The following is a 23088-nucleotide window of genomic DNA, read 5'->3' on the forward strand; positions in this document are numbered from 1 at the left end:
CCCACCTGGAATTGCACAACTTTTGACTGAAACATTAACAATTTGACTTTACAGCGATTTTACGAAAAAATGGGGTAGCGAGGCGGGGAAAAAAATTGTTGAATTGAATTCCCTGCATATTATTTATTTTAATTACAAATCTTCAATCAGCCCCGAGGCTGATTAAATTATCTTCGGCGTATGTTTTACCGACGCTGTCCAGACAAATTATGCATTACCCAGTCACCCCTAAAAAAATGAGGAAATTCAACAATATCCTCCATTTGCCCCCACGAACCCCCATTTTTCTCACATTTTTATCCGCCCTCTTGTCAATCACATTATCAACAACAAAGAGAACAAAAGCCCACACAAACGACTTCATCTCGTTTGAATGATAAAAAAAAACAGACAATTTCTGTAACAGAAGCCGTCGCGTGCGGGATTTTGACTTAAAGGGGAAAGTGATCGAATCACCGTAAAAGATAGGGATGGAGGGGGCGAAGAAATGGGGTTCGAGTGTTACGGTGCAGAGTGAGTGATAGCCCCGAACGCAGTGATTTCACGTGGAGTGTGAGCCTAACTCTTTCTAACTGAGGACAGGTAGGATGCTACCTGTTGCATACTGCCGTGCTCTCGGTATATCGGCGAGTAAACCTCCCCAGAATAGTAAAACGATAAAAATTCGTGATGGGGTTTGTGATCGGCTGGGGTCGAATCGCTGGAATGGGAAGTATAAAGCAGAAGGAATTTTATTCTGGGGTAGGGAAATTTTATTTTGACAAAAAGAAAAATTACTATCTCGATAGAGTGAATTTTACCGAGTGTTCCAGCTACTGTTCCCTCTATCATAAATTTTCCCCTCACGTGGAAATCAATTTTCTAATGCATTGACACATGGAATTTCGTCGCTTAATTTTTTCAGGTGGACGAGCGTGGACGATCGCCCGGTGCGTTGATTCGTCCAACTCCAGTGTCTATAGCATCTCCGTCGAGTCCTGAAGAACCTGTGACACTGTGAGTAAAAAAAAATTCTCAACTATTCGATGAACTCGTGAAAAACCCGCGGAAAAACCCAGGGCAATAATCTCAATAATGCTCCCCCAAAAACAAAACAGTTCAGTTGTTTGAAATCAGAAATTTCTCGAGCTTTCCAACGCCGTCGACCGCAGCCCCCACCCCCTCCGCGACATCGGCAAAAATGAACCATTGGGGTTTTTTTTTTCTCTCACGTAATGAAGAAATGATTCTGGATGGTTTGATAAATATCACCAGCGTCTAGAGCATCGAAAAAGCCACTCAGACAAATTAGTCAAGCTCCAACCTCTCCACCCCCTCTCACTTCGCGACTCCTCGGGCTCCACCCCTCATCGCCCTCTGATGTTTGGCCGCATTGTTCTTACGCAAGTCGGCAGTGGTTGCGTTCCTTTACAGGGAAATGGGGAATATTTATGCTTGTTTTTTATTGCGCTTTAGCGCCCTGGGAAAGCAAGAATGGAAACAATATGTCACGCTCTCCCTAACGGCTATGGCGAGGGTGGGAGGGTAAATTTCTTGTAGGTATGAAACCTCTGGTTGCAGAAATTTACATTGCAGATAAAATAAGAAGGTCTAGAAAAGGGACTTTTGGTTTTCTTAGTTGTAAAATAGTCTACTATAGCAACATCATAGTAAAAAAATCATTTTGAACATGATTCCCTCAAAACCCTTAAGACATTTTTAAGGCTTAGGGCGTAGGAACTCGCTTTAGATACTTGTTGCGAAAAAATTGATTCATTTTCCCTCCCTTAGACATGATGGAATTACAAGTCAAAATGATTTAGAGAAATTAAAACTTTAATTCATGTTCGCTCTTCTGAGGGTTTGTATCCACCCTCTGGAGTCCACCAGCACCCCCATTGCGTTGATAAAAAAAAAGGAGAGAATGTGTTCGGGCCAAAACCCCACGGGTAAATAGTCCGAGAACTCGAAGGAGAGAGTTTGAGAACTGACAGGGGTCTCTTTTCTCTTTGCCCCCATCCCCATCCCCCCTCACCGACTCACCGTCATCCCTGCCTCTACCCTCTTGTAACTGTGCACTAATAAAGCATCGAAAACGGCCCTGGCTCTCTCTTATATGATCTATCGATGGGAATAAATCATGTCCCCACGACAACTCGGAAAAATTATGATTCAGATTGAAATAAAAATAATAAAAAATCCCTCTCTGTTTTTTTTCTTTCCTTGTTTAACGTCTCCAGGGATAGACTGAGATTGAATTATTTTTCTTGGGAAAAATGAAGATGTTGGAGAGGTTAGTTCAGCTAATTTTGGGTATTCATTAATTATAGAGTAATTTCTGAGTAGTGGGCGATCATTGAAAATTATTCAAATCATTGACTCACATTTTTTAAGAATAAAAAACAATTTGAAAAATATATGATGATATAATGATAATTACACCAATATATTTCAGTTGAAAACAGGACAATCTTTAACATATGCGACAGCTCAATCGTATTTTTCAATTTTTTGGGGATAAAAAATAGACGATAGTGGAATAGTAGAATTTATTGGGTCAAGTTTTTCTCTCTCTCCCTGTGTTATTCCTCACGTACTAGCCATTACGGTGACCGTATCTACTGGCCATAACCCACCGTATGTACTTGATTTAAGGGAGACGCATGCATTTTAAAGGCTAACCCCACCCTCCCTTCGACTTACAATCGTATTTGCAGGGAGAACTGATAAAAATTCGGGTGATATTCAATAAAACCATAAAAAAAACAGGAAATAGTGGAAGGAGAGTGGAATGAAAAATTAGATTCGGTCAACTGTAGCATACGAACACTGTCGCATTATCATACACAATATGTTACCCTTTGCAATAAAAAATAAATTACTTCATCAACACAAGTAATTGAATGATAAAAAAAATAATTAATTTGTTTTATGAAATAATTCACTTGGAAGTCCATTTTTTTCTTCATAAAGAGGTTTTGGGACATTGGTTTTTTATCTATGGAATCTTCACTCACTCTCCTGGCTCATAAAATTTATCACCGACCGAAAAAAAAACCCTCGAATTTATGATTTAATAATAAATTCTCGAAGAAAGAGATGTTTTTCCCAAGCGCTATATCGCTTTTACCGTCCAGCATAGCACATTCCGCCTACCAATAAATCCCCATCATCCCAGGTACACGCCTTTACTCCCTTCGATAAATCATTTGTCCATAAGTGAACTAGAATTGAATTCAATGAGTAAATATGGCTTCATGCACTTCCCAATTTAAAGTACATTAAAAATATTTCAAAACAATTTGAAATGGCTTTTCATATATTCGACGATTCTTTGCTTCAATTATTCTTTCGCCATAAATTCACCAAAAATGTTTTCCCTCTTGACTTTACATAACTAAATTTTAAAATCTTATAAAACCAACAGATAATTGACACAAAATTGCCAACATAAGCTTAAACATCAGGGAAGCTCACCAAAACTGCAGATAAAGGCAAAAAATTTGTTGATGCACTCCCTTTCCTAAACCACAAATTCCAAATCAACGGAAAAAATAAAATTCTCTTTTTACTTTGACTAGCTTTTCTCACACGACTCTTTCATGAGTTTTGTACGGATAGAAAAGGAGTGGATGGAGGTGATGGCACACAGAGCCTGTGAAAATGCATAAATACATGAGCCCGAAGCGTATCTCACCCCCGAGAAGGGGGAGGGTAGGGGGCTGGAGACATGAACAAGCTTGCGCTTCACATCCCTTCATCTCACTCAGTCTTTTCGAAGAGACGTAATAACGCTAGCACACTCACCCCCATCTCTTTTCACTCCCCGAAAATACCAGTAGAACCATTATCCTTCAACCCCCTGTTTTTCACATGCGCCCATGAAAATTTCGCAGCCCTCAATGAAGGGTTGACAATTTTTGCGTTGAAATTCAACAGATTTTTCGTTTTCACCGAAGAAAAGTAGGATCATCATTCCCACGTCGTTAAAATCAGATTAATTAAAGGTCTGATCGATGGAATAGAACTTTTTTGCAAATCATTTTCATGAAAATTGTTCGTAACTTCGTAAAATTCGCTTGAATATTTTTACCTTTTTGAAATTCCACTGGAGGGAGCGGTAGACACTCGGGAATTTCCGCTGTGGACCTGCAGGATCCGCAACAATGTCCATAAAGTAATTAACAGCTCAAGTATCTGAAATATGCCAAGAAACATAGCTGACCGTATTAATCTTGGTGGACTCGGGGAGTCCTGGAACGGTTTGGGGGTTGAATTATGAAAAAAAAAAATTGAAAAAAATTTTTCCGAAATACTTCCACAACTCAGCCAGCACATTCGCCCAATATCCGACGTAACTAACAACAATGGATAGCACATTCCCCCAAAATTGATTATTTTCTAAAATAAAAAAGCCACAAAAACCCTCACATCATCACAAAAATATTTTTCCAACCCCGTGACCACCGCAATGACCCATCAAATCAATGTTTCCCCTCGCTGTTATCGGAAGTGATTTCTTCCCTTCACCTACTTCAGTCAAAAATTCAACATTTATATTTCCCCTTATGGGTATGAAGGTAAAACTAACCCTTTGACATTGAATATTACATGTTTATTATTTTTCAAGTCCTTACCCCCTGAAAAAAACCCGGAACTTTTAATTTTTCGGAGATTCTGTAAACGTCAGGGGTTGCAGACATTCAGCCTCAGACAGGGAATATCTCGGAATGTTTTACACCTCATTAGGCAACAATGTGTTGTTGCCAGGAGTCTCCAGAGTGAAGGGAATAAGGGGCGGGGAGGTGTGGGGGGGAAGACAGGAATGAGAGAAGAGGAGAGGGGTGAATTATATCGGGCATGAGACGCGCCGAGTCAAGACAAATGGCCCAAAACCGGAGGTAATTGTGGGGCTTTTATTAGCTCTGGTTTTCGGGTTTAGGCAAGTAGAATATCTGAGGAAAGGAGCAACAACCCATGCTACTTCTGGGTTGCTTCACGCTGAGACAGCACCATCGAAATACGGAAAATTTTGACAGTGAGAGGGTTTGGGCACTTGGCTAAATCGTGTACTGCAACTAGGCAGTCCTAAGAGCAGCCCTTTTCATTGTAATTGCTTGGGTGACAGTAATCCCTGAATTGAAATTTTGGCACGAGTTGAGGCGAGAAATGACACAAACATTTTAATGGTAAAACAACTGAGTAGACCCACCCTTTAGACGGAGATAGGAGAATCATGAGGAAAAAATAGAACAATGGCGACGATAGTATTTTATCTTGACCAAATGAGGACATAATTTATTTGCATTTCCTCAGGAAAACTCAAAAGGGGAAAATAAAAATCTCGACCTTTATTCACTCGTACGCGCACGATAAAGGGATGAGCCAGTCCTCTTAAGGGGATTGTACCTTACGGCCCTTACGGTGATTTGCGGGGCCATCGAGAGGCGACGCACGTGTATCGGAGAGGGCTGCAGAAAGGAGACGAAAGGAGGTTATGATATATTTGTAATCATGTTACCCCGTACGTGACCTTCTGTTACAACTGCCTCACATAACAAACTGCCTCTGTGTTTTATCGTCTCGTTTTTTTGGTACTTCACAAGAGCTTTGACACCTATAGAAAATCTCATCGTGTTCAGTATTTTTGTTGGTTATTCGTTGGAACAATGAAATTCTGAATTCATGATCATTACATTTTTTTATGATTCAAGTGATGAGTCACAAAAGCAGATCAATTGATATTTATATGTATATATTGATTGGTAAGAACAAAATCGGACCTTTATGTACCTTGCGATTGAAATTCAATAATTAGAATCCAAAAATTCGTCTTCATGTCAAAGTATCGTTTGAAAAATATAAATGGATATTGGAGTTAATCATAACTTTAATCAAAACCATCGAATCAACATCAAGATCACAATGAAATGAAAATATCTCGGTTTATCGGAGTTTTTAACGAGACCCGAACGGGCTCATCTCTCGCTTTTCGAAATTGCATCGTAATTCGAGAAATGGTTTTGAGGGTGGATGGGATGGGTTGGACGAGGGCGATAGTCACCACGGCCGAGTATTTTCACGCCAGCAATTCCAAGGGTACCCAGTTACGTTAGCATATTATTACTACCCGTAGACCCAGGACAGTTTATTTCATGCTCATTTCAGAATTTACTGTCTTCCCAGTCCCACTGAATATTCTCCTCCTCCTTCTCCTGGTGTTTCCAGTAAGAACTCGACCGCCGGGAGTCTCTCTCACTCCTAAATCAAGCGAGATTTGTTTGTGCAGATGTTGCGTGCGATTTTATACCCCAAAATAAAAGAAAATTGAATCTACTTTTGCAGTGTCTTCATTAGTAAAAAAATTATTTTTTCTACATGATGTTTTTTCAACTCAACTAAATTCAAATTTTCATAGTTCCTCCAGAAGTTATCAAAAGGGGTAGCAATGCAAATAAAGGTAGAAATTATTCGAAAATTTCCCAGGAATTTTCGAATCATATAATAGGTTCATAAAACACCCAAAAATCTTCTACCAGACTTCCACCAAATCTCCCCCACCCCAGGCTCGTCACTATGACGTTATCGATCCACTTGGGTGGTCCATTTCCTCCTTACCACCCCCGAACGACCCGTAACCCTTCAGGGCCTCCGTCCTCGACTAAACCCTCCCTCATCCCTCCCCCAAATCCAAGATAAATTTCGCCTCAAATTTTCCAAATAAATTCCTATTAATTTTATCCTCAATTATGGAAACAACCACATTTCAGCGAAAAAAAATCATCCCTTACCCGGTGTGTGTCTGATTTTTTTTTTCAACCAGTCCTTTATTTCGCCATATATTTTACACCACCAAAAGCACTCTGGGTCTTGCGCCTTTCCACTTACCTATAAATCAGTGGAAATTTGTTATGCCCGGCACGCAGATGGTTTTGTTATATGAAAATATGTGCCGCGTAGGGATGCCGTAAGTATCCCTCCCTCCTCTTTCCCCTGTCTTCCCACACCGAGTAAAACACATCCCTTATACCTACTGCTTCACCATTCCGCATTTTGCAACCACCATCCACCTACTCACCCCCTCCCGCTGGTCCTTTTTCATCTATACAATTTTGGGCCCTTACCGCCCTAGAGGCTGCCTCCTGTGCTCTTTAATCACCACCAACGGATGCGGACTATGACGTATTCCCTGTTGAAATAGGGGTGAGAGTTGCCTCTTAACCCTGTTGAAATAAAAAAAAGGGTAGTGGATAAGTATTGTACGATCGGCAAGAGAAGAAGTCCTTTGGAATTGATCTGCAACTTGCTAGTAGTAAAGCTGCAGATGGACACAGTTCATTAACTGAATAATTTATCTAATTAATTTATCTGCTCAATTCATCAACGATAAATTACATAATATCTTGCGGAGGTTGTCCCCCTGCTGTTTAAGGCCATCTCCTTTAGTAGAAACTACCAGAAACTGGTGAGTTTCCATGAGAGCAACTGAACCTCTTAAATATATGATCGTGACATCAAGATGCTCCTTGGGGCATCTGAAGAGAGGGCCCCGTCGTCCTCCAGCACTCACCGGTCAGCCGTTAAATATTTTATCAGAATTCGATTGGTTTAAGTAAGGCACTACTCCCCACCCTCTCAGGACGATAAAAAATACTGCAAGATGGACGTTGTTAGTTCGGAGTGAGGGCAGAATTCCCTCGAGCCGGAGTTGTCCTAGACGATGGAGTGATGGCCAACTGGGCAGCTGTCCCAGTCACAGACCAGTTTCCTTCCTCCAAAAAAAAGGAAAAACGAAGATGAACAAGAAAGAATGAAAAATAAAAAAGCCAACCCTCGATACGACATGAGTCCGCTTTAAAATCTTTCATCCCTCTCTTACCTTTCACCAGAGCCACCAGATCAGTGTCCCCCCAAAAAAAGCAAAGGACATCGGTGAACTATTCCCTTTCGAAAATCAAGCCAATCATGAGTATCGTTAAGGGATGATTTCATCCTTCTACTCGTTTGGGTCAAGTGTGTCCACTTCTTGCCTCGTTAAATCATAGGGGGTGGACAAAAAAAATATTCCACGAACACTTGAAGCTTCGACTGGTGACCTGACAAAGCATCGTATACTCAAACTTTTAATTTTAATTCTGAGTTTCATCCCCTTGGATGACATGTGGGGGACGAATGTTGGGGGAGTGAAGATGGACAGACCAGGATGAGAAATTCCAATTTCATTTGCTTACGAGTGCTCAGCATCAGCACTTCTAATGACGATTAAAATCATCAATTGTCGTCTGGAATCCACTACTCCACCCACCGAATCAACAAAAGATCTCCAAAACATCCAATTTTAATCTAACTCATCGCCCCATTCCAGTCTGAGGCGAGTCCAAGGGGTGAAATGTTTTCTTCTGCCTTCACGGGCTGCTCACTTACACCCCAACTGCCAGCTCGTACATCAGCCACGAGCCCTGCAGCAGGGTGCTGATGGGGAGGAGGTATAAAGACGTAGAAAAGAAAGTGCGAAAAGGCAAAAGTGTCGTGCGTATACCCACGTGGTGTCAAAGGGGCTGTATTAGGACCAAGGGCGCAGCACATTATCCACGGATCAGAGGACCTTAAATTATCCGAGTCAGGCACCCCTTGGTGTTCCTTTAACCAAGTGACTTTTGAGGTGAATGTGTTTGAAAAAATTTCCAGCCCTTGATTAATTTTATTTTTATTATGCCAGGACCGGACTTCCCAGCTACTCTACATTTTCTTTCGCATCCAAAACTATTTCCGAAAATACGATTGAATGTCTCATGATTATCCCAGTTCGAATCGTCCGATATCCGATAGTTTATCTATCCAAATGTTACAAACTCCGTCACAAACTGACGATCGTTGATCCTCCATTGGAATAACCACTTCCGGCTACCTTCGAATCCTGAGAATTCTGACCACGACGACGACGTTAACACCGATATTCCGAGAATGAACGGAATAGGTTTCGATACTCCTCCCGATGACTATGAACACTACAGAAATAGACTTAGATAGTCCTAGAGTGCAGGGGAAGGAGGCAAGGGAAATCCCGGGGCAAGCCTAACCGCTAAGAGCTGTGATCCGGTGGTGGTTTATCTAATTGGAATTGTCAGGAGAGGGGTCTGCCTCCTGTGCTACTTTACGTGAAGGAGAAGAAGGTCTTGTAGATGATGCCGTAGGACGGGATGAGAAGGAGGGGCGGAGGAACTTTTGGGGGCTATCTCTTGGTGCACACCAGTACCAAGGAGGCTCTTTAGACTCTAGTGACGTGACGTTGCCTAATACTCTAATCCTACGATCCTTAGTGTTTAGGAAGGGTATGGGGTATAAAGACTGTATAACCTGACTAACCTTATCTTGAAACCTTTGGGCCATTATCTCTCGGTCAGGAGGAGCTTATGCCTAATTAATTTGTGGGATTCAATAATGCTTGTCTGGGTGTTTTGAAAGGATATCTTGAGGGCCGTTGATCCCGCTGATATTTTGAATGTATTGTCTAATAAATCCAGGGGATGTTTTTATTTGGATGACAAGTTCGATGTTGATAAATAATTATCCATGAAAATTCATTGTGATGCGACAGGTACGTCAATAAGATCCCCTGGTCCTAGAGAAGATCAAAATTTTGTCAAGACTTTCGCCTGGACAAAAGATCCCATCACCTCGCGCTCCCACACTGTACCTAAGGATTACCGCCTAATTACTCCCCACGGGCCTCTGCCACCGTGTTTCAAGAGGGGTATATACCCTCGAAATCACCAGAAGCTCATAGCAAGATCGATCCACTCCTCATTTCTCAAAGTTGAAAGAAACTCGTGGTCGGTAAATAAAAGTGATAATGTCTTGAGCCAACGGTTGCGATTTAACTTACGATTTTGGATGATCCGTATATACCACCCTCCTCGATTCCACCCTTCATCTGGTGGGTGTGAGTGAGACAAGCTCTCTGGTTCTAAAACTCAAGATATTCCAGAGGGTTTTCTCGAAGGGTAGAGCTACGAGAGTTGAACAAGGACAGATTATTTGAAGTAAGGGATGGGCAGGGGTTTAAGGTTTAAGGGGTAGAATCTCCTCGGGGTTTTCGAATCCTGGAAGAGTCGAGTCTAAACCAAGCGCTGACGTTGATCCTTCGCCCCAGTATCTTCAGACAACTAGTGAAATCTTCCATCGCAGCTTCATCTAATTCATGGTGTATGCTACCGTGCGGAAGTAAAGATTCTTTTTTATGTACTCCATTGAGAGTTTCTAATTAATGACCCCATAGGCGTCGTTGGGCGACTTGAAGAGAGGGAAAAGTACTCGTGGATGGGAGTTGCGAGTGAAGGGTCATCAATTACGCCACTGTCCCTCGACAGAATTCAGTGGCGTTATTTCAATTCTGGGGTTGAAAGGATTTATCAAAATTTCGGATTATTGAACAATCAACTCTTGATGGCTGCTAATAATTTTGCGAGGTTATTAACAGTCGATTCACTCCTTTTATCATCCGAATCCCTGATAATCATTCAAGCATGTTCATCATCTGTTAATCCTTGTGGATATTAAATTGTACTCAGCAGAGACTCACACCCCCTGTACCAGGTGGAAAAAAAATAATATCTAATCGATTCTCCGAGCAAATTGAAAATCAAGGTATCGATGTGGGGTTGCACCAGAGGGGGGATGATGTACAAAATTGGTACTCCCCAGTGAGGAAAAGGGAAGTGTGGGGGGGCCTAGTAATGGTGGTGCATCCAGGGTAACCCAGGACCTCTGCCCGGCCGTCGACCACCTTTTCTTTCCTCAGGTCCTCCCCCTTGCTCCTCGTCATTCTCAAAGCCCCCCCCCCTCCCCCCGTTATTCGCAAGCGCATACTCACCGGGGTCCAAAGAAAAACCAGTAGATGGTAGAGGGAGGTAAAAGGTGGCCAATACATCCCCCACCTACTCCAACAATTTTACTAACAACCGGTGCCGCGCAACTCACCAAGTCCATCCCCCATACCACCCACAACCATTGCGCAGTACCCGCCCCTCCATTCACCACGTCATTCCCCAATAGCGCCTGTCACAACTACGCGCACTCGCACCAACTTCCCCACTCCTTCACTCAAACATCCTTATTCTTCCCCTTTACTCCCCCATCAACCATCCCCCACAGTATCGTAGCCGCTTACATTTGCTCTCTTTCTCGCACACACTCTTCCATCCTCCCCTCCTCTCCCACCCAACAACGTGAAAACTTTTACCCCCGACTGAATTCTCCCCTTCAACATAGCACACAGTAGCTCTCGAGCAATCCTACGACACGCGCGTGCCTTTTTTTTCCCTGTTTGTGTACCGGTCAGTTCGGGATATTCTTTCGTCACATTTGAAAAGGAAACTAAATAAGGGGAGGAATTTCAAAATGAATTCCTAGACAGGTTTTCAAAAATCATTTGAGTCGAAAAAACAAAATCCAAATTATCTGTTGTGCCGAGATGGAAGACTACGAAGACGTTAGAAAATCAAAAGGTGATGTCAACGCGCGAGTGGATGAAAAAAGTGAATTGAAGTTTTGAAACAAAAGAAAACCTAAAATAAAACAAAAATTGGTCTTATTTCACCTGGGAATTTTTGTTGTTCCAGGGTGGAACTGACCAGCGTGCCGGGCGGCCAGAATGCAATGGCACATCTCAAAAAAAGGAAACTCGAGGCCGAGTCAATACCAAAAACAATGCAACACACGTCATCACTGAATGGTAAAAAACAACAAATAAGTAATTCCCAAGACCTAGAATTGTCGGATGCTGCGTTAAAAAGAAGAAGGAAAAGTGTACGAGATGATGATATTGGTATGAGAAAACAATCAGAGAGTGATAAGACAATGTTGCCGCAGAAGAAGCGTGTGTTTGCGTCGAGTAATTGTGGTAGTCCAGCGCGAAAAGCTAGTAAGAATTCAGAAGAGCCAGAGGACGACGAGACACTGATCAGGGAAACTGAGGCAGCGTTGAAGAGCTTATCGGGAAGTTGGCCAGGGCCTAGTGGTGGTTTGTACCAGCGTGGTGGCTCTGATGATGATCGCTACGAGTCCAACTTTGAAAATCTCTTCGAGGAGAAGAAGGACACCCCAAAGCTGTCACCATGCTCGGTATCAACATCATCAACAACAAGCACCGAGGCAGGATGTTCCTTGAAGGACGTAATAACATTCCGCGGACAGGACAGAAGGTCCTTCCAGCAGATGAGACCGCAGCAGTTGAAGACCAAAAAAGATTTGGATGTAATGAGGATGGAGACAGATTGCCCTGTGCAGCACAACCTGAAGACCAGAAGCCTAAAAGATAGAATCGAACGATTGCCTAACGAAAAATATTCTCGCTACGATCCTCCAGATTTCAACGAACTAGTCGATGATTCATCTAATGAATTAGAAATTGACATGTCTGATCCCCTCACGGAGAAGGACGATGAGAGAGACCAGCGGTTAGACGACAAGAGTAAAGAGAGAACAGCTAAAGAATCATCATCACCATCTGAAAGACACCTGTTCTCTCCGAGCTCAACAACATCATATTCATCATCAGCTTTTAGGCCACCAAATACAGATCACACAAAGCCAGTGTGTAGAACACCATCAGCATCAACCTCGAGCCCGCCAATCGGTCCTTACCCAGCATCAGCAACGTTTGTGGGTTTTCCCACGCCAGTTCCAGGCCCGGTGATGCCAGTCCCACAGCCAGTGATCCCGCCCTCCAGTGAGGAGAAAAACACCTCCGTCTCGCTTCTACAGTTGAAATCACCAAAAGAGGAGCAGCATCAGAGTCAGAGTGTTTCAAAATTAACACCATCAAAAACACCAGCCACTGGACTACCACCAGCTGCAAGCCCCGAAATCAACACCTCCAAGCAGTACACCATTCTACAACCAGCTGGTGTCGGTTCAAGAGCAGCCAGTGCTATACAAGACATTACCAGGGAGGGAGTTGTGAGTGTGACTGCTGTCAGCAGCTCCAGTGGAAGTAACAGTTCCACCAGTAGTTACGCTAGTTCTAAAAATGGAAATAATACAAGCATCAATGGATGCACAGCTAGTTGTGTTACAACGAATACGACTACGACTACCACTGCCGTTGGAGATATTTCTGTTACGACAGGTGGTCAGGATGTTATGAAGATTCAGGAAAGAAATTTCGATGGCAATCGCCCTGGCATGTCCATGTCACCGTCCAGCATTGGCAGAGGTGATTAATATTTTTTTCGTTGTGGGGAAAGAATATTAGTAATCTGGTAGAAACACTTTGACTGATGAAATTCAGTGGCGAGGATACGGTTAATTGAATTTTTCTAGCACTTCGTCCAACATTTCAAGTACCTTCTCTAGACATGTCTAGAGGCAATTCGTCCAAGTTCCTGCCAAGTAGATCATTTTCGTCACGTATGAAGAGCATATTTAGTAGCATGTATAGAAAAAATTGGCTAGTTATCTGACAGTCCATCCATCCGAAAATTTCCCTAGCTATTCAACATTACTATCTCTACCTTCACCCCCCGCCCCCTTCCGTCCCCTATAAAAAAAAACATTGACATCACATGTGAATGAAACGAGGGAGTAGCAAAAGGGACAAAGACCCGCTTGCTAGTGTGTCCTGGACCTTTCCTGCGAATGCTTGTATAAAGTTAGAAAGGGGGAGAAAAGCAGTTTGGAAAATCAATAATTACGAAAAGCCAAAGGAGGGGTTGAAAGCGATGACTCAAATGGGTAAAATCAAGGCTCTCTTATCTCGTGGGGTCTTTACCAACCGGCGGGCCAATCTAGAACCCTTTCATTCAGTTTAATAAATACCGAGTGATATGAATCCGAAAAAGTGGCTAGTAGTTACAGACATGTGTAGTCCGCCCTTCTTCGCTGCTCATGTTGATGGACCTCTTGGAAAATTTTTCAAAGATTAGGAGGAGATTTTCTCTCGTCGGATTAGGTGGGTTTGAAAAGGGAGAGGGTGATGAGGGGGTGAAATGCATTCCTTGGTATTAAAGGTAGGTTTTGACGCGACATGAAATTTTGGGGTGATACGGGCGTCATACGTATAAGCCACAGCTGTCAGCGGATGGAAACGTGACTAGCATAGCAGGGAGCTTTCTGTCCCTTCGTTTCTTGGAGGGAGGGGTGGGATGAGAGCCAGGCCTTATTACTACCCTGAAAATTCACCCATCAGTACCTTCATTATCCCCTTAACATTAACGTTGCTGTGGGTATGTGGCAGGGGTTGACAGTCAGGTTTTTTTGTTGATTAGTTGTTCGAAAAGGACTGGATTGGGATCAATGACATTTAGGACAACAGTGGAAAAAAATTATTACCTTTTTCCTGGAAGGTCCATTAATGTCAAAGAAACTTATTAAATTTTCCGTTCATTGCAACAATTATGCAGAACTGAGAATTTTCCTGTCCTCCTTATAAATAAAATTCTAAAATGACTAGAAAGCACGGACTATCAGTCAAGTCTGGTCCTGTTCATTGCTGACTAAATGAGGACGATATTGGGGAGACGGGAATTTGGGCAATCGGTGCAAAAAAGAATCAGCTTCTCGAAATGTTCATCAATGTCTGTCCCCTAAATGATCTCCAATCTCCTCTATGAAAGGGGCATGAGAAGGGAAAAAATCCAAATCAAAACCTCTCAATAACCTCGGAGAAGGGTTGAGTTCTCGTATAACCCGTTAAATCCGAAGGCGTGAGCGTAACCACGGGATTAGCGTGTCGTGCCGCTTAACCCATGTTGTTCTTTCCCCCGACAAAAATCTCCCGTGAAAGAGGAGAAATAAAAATCAGAGAAACCTCCAACCTTCGATTTTTTTTCTTACATGATTGCGTGTGCAGAACGCACCCACCAACGACTCCATCTCTTTTTCTCTCCTCTACCCCCTGCCTAAAAACCAAGCGTGTTGACACGCTATAAAACCTACTATCGGGAAATCCGTTGCGGCCTTTTGCGGCGAAACCCTTCTCGTAGTAGAAAAGACGTAGAGGCGAATTGAGATACAAATAATAGTATAAGAGTATTACAGCGGGCCATGGGGTATTATTTTTAGTTTGCTGCAAGGGATGGCACGAAAATACTTGGAATTTTTTCGCTATTCGTTGGTGGCGCAAAAGTTATAAACCAATCGTTGCGTTTCCCGTATTAGCCTTCATTCTAAGGGGCACAGGGGTAGTCTCAATAGTCCCTGTTGTGAACTGCAACCGATACATCGGTGCCAGGTTCAATCTAGTGAATTTGGAGCAGAAGAAAGTGATTATCGTCACTTACCTCGCGATTACCACCCATAACTCCATCATGAAAGTGGGTAAAAAAAACAATAAAAAATTCAGGAATGATAATACGGGTAACGGGTATATTTTCCAGGGGGATATTCACATGATACGGTTATAAATTCACTGTTCACTCGTCCGTCGAATGAATAACACAATCCTCCCCCACCCCCCATCCAACACCGGTGTTTACGTACACCTCTCAGTTTCCCATGGTTGACCCTCCCATGAAATGGCTACGAGGTAACACAATTACACACTCGGCCAAATCCACCCCCTCTCGTGCATTTTTTTTCCCTCTTTCTACAACGGAAAAACAGTACTCATCCACTCTTCAGTGCAGCCACCCCTATTTCTATTTTTCCAGTATTTTTTTCAGCCCTTTTTTTCGGTTTTCAGGGGTTTATCTACCTCTTCTTCTCACTTTGGGCTTGGGTAAAAGGGTCAGATGGTAAAAAAAAGAAGGTCCGGCTCGTTACAAGCCTATTCAGACGTATGGGGGTGGAAAAATGAGGCAGTGAGGGGTGCCGGAGAGGGATGCGGCGCGTGCCGGTATTCATTTTGTTGACCGGAACCATTACCCTCGCTTCTGGAGGGAGTGGGAGTTTATCCTCGGGGTTTTCAGATTTTCTTTTTGTGGACCTTACGGCTAATTTATTAATTCCTCACCTCTGGCTGCACCGGAAAGCGAAAATTGGGTTTTGTTTGTTTTTTTGACCGGTGCATGGGAGTTCTTTCGTATTCAGGGATTCGGGAGGGGTGGAAATGAGGGCAGCAGTTGCATTCTTGTGAAAAATTATCTCTGGAATCGATGGGGGTCTGTCACTGTCCATAAACAAAAAATTGGAATTTCAAGAATAGTTCAGGGCTTTTTATAGACTTCAAGAGAAATTTTGTAGATATTTTGTACGCCCCTATAACGTCAGAACGATATTTTACTTCATGGAAATAATTTTCGTTTTATTCTATTTTCTGCGTCAATGTCTTTGCACGTTGAGAAGCTGTCGTGGAAGTTAATATAATAGCGAAAAGGTAAAAGAACGTCCGGAGAATCGAATAACAAGTGACTATTGATTACAAAGTATCCTTGGAGAATGAAGGGAAAAACTGTTACTGACCATAGAATACGTGTGACTGCTGAGCGAATAGCTGTCACTTTTAACGCCCACCGTTCGCCCCCTTAGGTTGCGGTTTCTGAGAGTTGAAAAACATCTGTCACTTTTTAAGTATAAATTTATACCTTGTGATAGACATTTTTTTTATTAATAAATCAGATATACAAAATGTCGCTGTCTATTCTAGACTTCAAGATATTTATAAAAAACCGGTCAATACTCAGAGATGAATTATTTCATTTTACCACTCTGCTACTGAATTATTTTACCCCATCCTAGAGATATCAATTTAAAATTTGCAAAACATGAGACAGAATTGTTGATCCTAATCATCATAATCAATTCATGGAATTTCCTATACCACAAGCTTGATAAATGCCATCATAATTACCCAGATTTCAAGATTTTCACGCAAAAAAAGTTAACCACATCTTTTCTCCCCGTATGAAATCCCTCATCGTCCGATAGTACGTGCGTCACGTGTGAAAGAATCCAGCAGAAAGTCAGGAATAGATATAGACATTAGTTCGTGGAGATGCTTCTCCTGGGATTTTTTTCGACCAAAGCACACTTTTATAAAGTTTGTCGTGCGCTAATCCCACAAGGCCTTATCCCCATTCCCGTATCCAACACGAGCCCTCACCCTCATACCTCCCCATTTCCACCCCCCGTTCCCCTCTCGCCACTCTATTCAGCTCAACGTTAGAAGCCACCGCGCCATGACGGCAAAACTTCATCAGGCTGTCATTTTGTGTAGGAGAGAGCCGATCCCTGCTTAGTTACTTTCTCTCTTTTGCCTCTGTAGCCATATCCCTTACCAATACCCGCTCCCCTTACCCCTCCTCCAATCCCTTCATCTCGTCTACAACCTTCCCGTGCGGCAAATTGGATTACGATACGTGATGTCGTTAGCAGGTTTTAGTTTATTTTAGTAAACTTCGATGCGTAATATCATATTGTGGTACTAGTGCGTAAAGATCCATTTTTTTATAAATATAATCGACAAATGGTTCAGAGTTCATAAGCGAAAAGGGGGAAAATGGTAGATGACAATAGGAGAAACGGAATCTTTAGTTTGACGTTAAAAAAACGAATATTCACTCAACCATTCATTGATTTGTGTTACAGAGGGCAACAAGTGCCCAACCCCCGGTTGCACTGGTCAAGGTCACGTAACTGGACTCTACTCGCACCATCGCAGGTGAGGCAACCAATTATCGGTAATTAACTGACCGCTTTCAACGTTCAAATCCGAACCCCTGTACAACTTGCCAGAGGGGTTAAATCGTTTCCATTTGCACACGCAGAAGCACATCGATGAACTTCCCCCCTCAGATTTATCGCGGCTTCATCCATCACGAGGGAATTTTACTGAATTTATTCCTTTTTCAGCCTATCCGGATGTCCCAGAAAGGACAAGCTTACGCCTGAGAGTGAGTATTTTTTTAGTGAGCCTTAATGTGTGTAATTTTTTGCATTAATTTGTTTTTCACAAGTACACCTTTCGCTTTTAGTCAATTATTCAGCAGTTGAGGAAATTTTCACGTAAACCCTCATGTTTTTTCATCGTGCAATCGTCCATCTTTTTTATCGAAGATCTTTAAAAATTAATTAAGCACAGCTCCCAACTTTATTCAAAATTTAACAGAAAATGTAACGAAATTTCAAAAGTTTTTTATTGACAATTTTCAAAGATTTTACCGAATATAAAATTTTAAAACGTCCTACGTTCCAAATTTCCAGAACTTTTACCCTCTCCTCAACTACTGAATTATTAAAAACCGAAAAAACCGTAAAAAAATTGCACCGCGTGGGAGCGTATGTGAGTTAGTGTATTCATGATTTATTTACCATTATTTCCGAACAAAAAAAGTTCAATGTGTATTGTCTGTCTGTTTGAAGAACCATTTATTTCTGCTTTAATTTTTCATCTTTTTTTTTCTGCGGGGTAGAGAGCTTCATTTTTTTCAGTTCAACTTCACCTCATCAATAATAGAAGAAAAATGAACTGTTTCATTTTCACAATTTTTAGGACCAGAAACAAAAGAAAACATTTCGCTATTTTCCGTTATTTTCAGTAGCTAATTAATTAATTAGGTCGACACAATTGAAATTCAATTTTTTTTTCATGAGCTTCGAGATCCCCAGACGAATTACCGAGACTGCATGTGCGTATACGCCAGAATCAATGAATTTATAGCAAACTGGGTAAATTTTTTCCTCGAATTTTGTATTTCGAAGCAATCTAATTAGAATAATTACTCATACGGAGGGAATTAAGAGAGAAGAAATCGCGCTAACTAAATTATATTAAAAATAAATTGAAGGCGCAATTAGTAACTCTTTGCTGTCCAATTAGTGACATCACCGCAGTAGCCATCGCAAGCCGAGAAAATCCAGAAGAGAAAATAGTAATTTTCTCTTATTTTTCTTTTTCTTACAATAATTTCATTTAATTGAACGTAAAAAAAAGGTTTGAAATTCAATTAACTTCTCACGTATTTCTTTTCAATTATTTTCTGCCCTCGTCCATTGGTAAAATACTCTCTACCCGCTGGATTATATTATTCTTACTGTTATTTACACATTAATGTTTATTTTTTCCGTGAACGTATGTCCAAGTCTAATTCAATTGTTTTGTTTACCTCTCGTTGATTTTCTTCTCCCATTATTGTTGAAAATAATTTATTTCCACCTCCACAATCGTACCTCCCGCGCGTGGTGATTTTCTTAAAATCAAAAACGCCAACGAAGAGAAGAGGAATTTTTTCAAAATGGATTCTGGTGATTAGCAAGCATTATTTGTGCCTCTCGGTAATTACCTGGGTTCTCGACAGTTCTGGCGCTGCATGAGACAATATTGAAGTGTCCGACACCGGGTTGTAATGGTCGCGGTCACGTAAGCTCCAATCGCAATACACATAGAAGCTTGTCAGGTTGTCCCGTTGCTGCAGCCAATAAGCAAGCAGCACGTGAGGCCCGTCACAAGGCCCAAGGTAAATTCCATATCCGTAGAGAGTGATTGCGACATGAATGTTTCAGAAATCAAATGTGAATTTTACACCAGTGGACAGTCTGGGAAATATTCCGTCCTACCCACCCCTCATATCACCCTTTGTTTTCTCCCACGGTATTCCACCATATTAGCGATATTTCCCCGCCATCAACTGTCCGCTATGTCCATCTCCACCAATCTAACAATATTTAATTCCCCAGTGTCCGGGATTCCCCCTGAGTTCATAAGCACGAACCTGCTCCCAGGTTCTATGGACATCAAAGGCTACTCAATTTACTCATCACAAGCACCCGAGACAAAGTCAGTTGTAACCTCGCCAACGTACGATTACTATAAAACTCCAGGTCTCCACGTGAAGCCACCAAAAACCCCCGAGGATCAAAATCCCCAGAATCCCCGGAGTTCCTCAAAAGTAACCCCAAAACCAGAGGTATCACCACCAACGACCTGTTGCAGTGCGATACCCTCCCGAAATCCCGAGCTTCTAGTTCCGAAGACCGAGGATTCGTCGTCCTGTCGAGTCAATTCCCCACCTCCTCCACCACCACCGAGACAGACATACGATTCATACATGAACCAAGACTCGAATTCGTCGTCGATGTCATCCTTAGACATGGGTTCAAGATCAATTGGAACTATTCATCACCCAACCCAGCATCCAAGTCATCATGTTTTGCCGATGCAGCCGACAGTGACCTACCCCATGACAATGGTGGAGGACACGAGAATGACGCACCAGATGTCACAGCGATCACCTTACGAATCCTCGATGATGGCAGCGGTGGCTACGACAAGCGAGGACATCTATCACCACCGAAGTGCTGAGCATCGTGCCTACATGCATCAAACGACCAATGGAATAGCGAGACCAGTTGTCACGTACTCGAACGATGTTGGAGCAGCGCGAGGATACGAGAATGTCTCGAGCGCAGCGAATCATCGGCCATACGATCCGGGTTCCGCTTCCGGCTACGATCGGTACGACAGTCAAAGTTGTGGACCTTTTCAGAGTCAACAGGCTCAACAACAGCAGCAACTCCACTCAAGAGCCAATATGTATTACCTTGGACAAACTGGGATGACGGCTGATGAGCAGGAGAGGGTCTATCAGCAGGAAGCCGCTGCTGTCCAGCAACACCAGATGGCAATGGCTGCAGCAACTGGTGTCATGATCAAGTCGGAGGAAGTCAAGTGTGTGCAGATGCCGAAGAACGGACCCCCGACATCGCCAGGTGGTTCCGTTATGGATTTGTCAACGTCCAGCGTTACCTCGACGAGTCCACAAGCGCCACCCTACGGTTCCAACAGCCTCAGCCCCCAGTACGGTGGCGGCCAAACTGTCGGTGGAAGTCCTCAAGCTGCCGCCAGTCCACACCTGACAGCCAGTCCCCAGGTGCCCAGCCCACAAGGACAAACGCTGGATCTCAGCGTCAACAGGCTTCACAGGTAAGTCCCATGATCCATAATTTTTTATCATCATCGTCGCGTTTTTAGAAGAATCATCTTGAGGACTCCATTCCCTTTCAGCGGTGCTCCCAGTCCACAATACCCAACGTCTCACGGCGATGCAGTTCCCGTTCCAGTGGGTCCACCATTCCCAGCACCTCGACCAATCGAAGAACAAACAGAACCCGTGGACTTCTCAACAGCCAACGAATCCGTGAGCTTCACCGGTGCCCCCGGAATCAGGCCCGTTGGCTTTCCACCTCCAGGTGTTCATGCTGCTGCGTACAGCAGAGAAAGTACCCCCGACAGCGGTGTCTCCCACTACATGGACGCATACAGAGATCCAACTGGTGAGTCACGATGATCAAGCCATGAATTATTGCTGATTCCACTCCACCTCCACTGGCATCTCTCAACCTAATGAGCCAGATAGGGCCTTCAAACCACCTCCTGAAACCGGAAATTCTCCATCTCTTCCTAGCCACCAAAAAGCTCCCAAGTACAAAATCGAAATGAAAAAGTGATACATACAGAGTCTCCCCGAGGGCACTAGAGGTGAAAAAAAAATTTCAACGAATGGAAACAGAACAGAACAAAGAGAAACCTAAAAAAAAATAACGCATGAAGCCTCCCTAGGGCCTGCCCGGGCGCCCAGTTACAAGCGTCGAATAAAAATTCGGCTGAACGCTACACGGTCCTTGGTAATAGAGTAACCACCCTCTCACCTCTAAACTCTCCCCTACTTCTCCCCCTCATTCCCTCCTTCCCAAAACCAGACTCATTTCGTCGGCTCTCGCCAAATACACATCCGCCACATTGAAACCATCAAACTCATACCTCACACAACCACTTTTCACATACGCCTAACATATTCATGTGCATATGCATTGCCAAACGCCGGAATATAATATATAACGTTAACATTTCCCCTCCATCCCAACACTGGACCATTGTTAATTATCAATATTTCGTACGCCGAGTACAAGCCATGCAAAAGTACCGTCGTACGTCCAACTCCTCTCATTTCATCCCCTTCCCTCCGTCCCTTCCCCTCTCATTCACCCTCTTGCTTTTGCAATACATTGTACCGAAATTCAACTGTCTCACTCGCCTTTTACCCGTGACTGGACGTACGCCGGGGGAGTAGTTATTGAAATTGAAACATTTCGACGTACAACGGGGAAACGTCGACGCCATTGCTACCAACGTTTCAACTCATACCATTCTATTCCTATATTCAATGAGCCAATATCATACTCGGTTTGGGATAAAAAAAATATTCTGAGAAAATGGGACTGTTGTTCAATAAATAAACTTTTTTTCAACACTCCGGTCGTCCATGAGCTCCTCTCCAGGGAAAAATATTCCATGAATAGACTAATTATTGGAAATTATTCCACATGAATTATTAGGACGTATTACAAAGCTTTCTTCTTCTCATGAAAATATAGAGAAATGGTACTGATCAAGATAATCAATCGCAAGGAGTTAACTCTAAAATAGATCGTTCCACCAGAACAACATTTGTCTAATTTGATGAAGAAGTGTTTCCTGTTCTTCTCTCAGCATACGGTCCAATGAGTCCACACCCAGGCTATGGGATGACCGGCGTCCAGCCAGAATACCCAGGGAATACCTACACCCCGTACCCGACAGCCGGATACAACTGCACTGGCAGCTATCCAGGTGGACCAGTAACCTCTAGCTACCAAATTCCCACTGGCTACAGTCCAGCCCCCTGCTACAGCATGCCACCACCCCAGCACACAATGAGCGGTCTCGACAAATCTTCAGGAAAAGACGACAGGTAAGATAATCAACATCTACCCCTAGAACAAGCAAAAATTATTTTCCAACGAACGCCTCGAATCGGATCCATTAATTACATGAATTTACCTGTGGCAAAATTCTGCCATCATCGGTACCCTCAACCGTCACTGTACACTCGTGCATCCAATTTTGTTAATTAAAGTAATTACTCTTCGTTGGCGAAAGTGCCAACCTTATTCTAATTGACGTAAAGCTCTATGGTGGTATATAACGGCAGAATGTTGGGTTTGAAGAAGAAGATGGGTTAGGGAGGGAAGCGGGATAAAGCTGTGAATGGTTTAGCTTGAGGAGTTTAGGGTATATAATCAGTTGCTACCGCGGTGGATTATGGAGAAGGGAATCGTATTAACTATTGTGTTAAGCTTAAGTTGAATTAATGAGAATTTTATAGCCGAAAAAATCACGAAAGGATTCTCATA

At 42.8% G+C, this 23088-nt stretch overlaps 1 protein-coding gene across 11 annotated transcripts in view; it reads left to right on the forward strand.

Annotated features, from left to right (window-relative positions):
- Positions 1-23088, forward strand: part of LOC135160765 (uncharacterized) — a 183855-nt gene that overhangs the window by 150478 nt on the left and 10289 nt on the right. For 7 of the 11 annotated variants that reach the window (XM_064117717.1, XM_064117718.1, XM_064117724.1 and 4 more), the window contains exons 5-12: positions 905-996; positions 11601-13195; positions 17506-17578; positions 17770-17810; positions 19215-19373; positions 19594-20839; positions 20921-21189; positions 22385-22646. In XM_064117717.1, coding sequence (XP_063973787.1) covers positions 905-996; positions 11601-13195; positions 17506-17578; positions 17770-17810; positions 19215-19373; positions 19594-20839; positions 20921-21189; positions 22385-22646 — 3737 coding nt within the window. Of the gene's footprint in view, positions 1-904; positions 997-10910; positions 11517-11600; positions 13196-17505; positions 17579-17769; positions 17811-19214; positions 19374-19593; positions 20840-20920; positions 21190-22384; positions 22647-23088 lie in introns of those variants that run through there. The other 4 variants (XM_064117719.1, XM_064117720.1, XM_064117727.1 and 1 more) reach the window with 3 other exon arrangements.

Source organism: Diachasmimorpha longicaudata, chromosome 3 (assembly GCF_034640455.1).
Source record: "Diachasmimorpha longicaudata isolate KC_UGA_2023 chromosome 3, iyDiaLong2, whole genome shotgun sequence".
NCBI classification, from domain to species: Eukaryota; Metazoa; Arthropoda; class Insecta; order Hymenoptera; family Braconidae; genus Diachasmimorpha; species Diachasmimorpha longicaudata.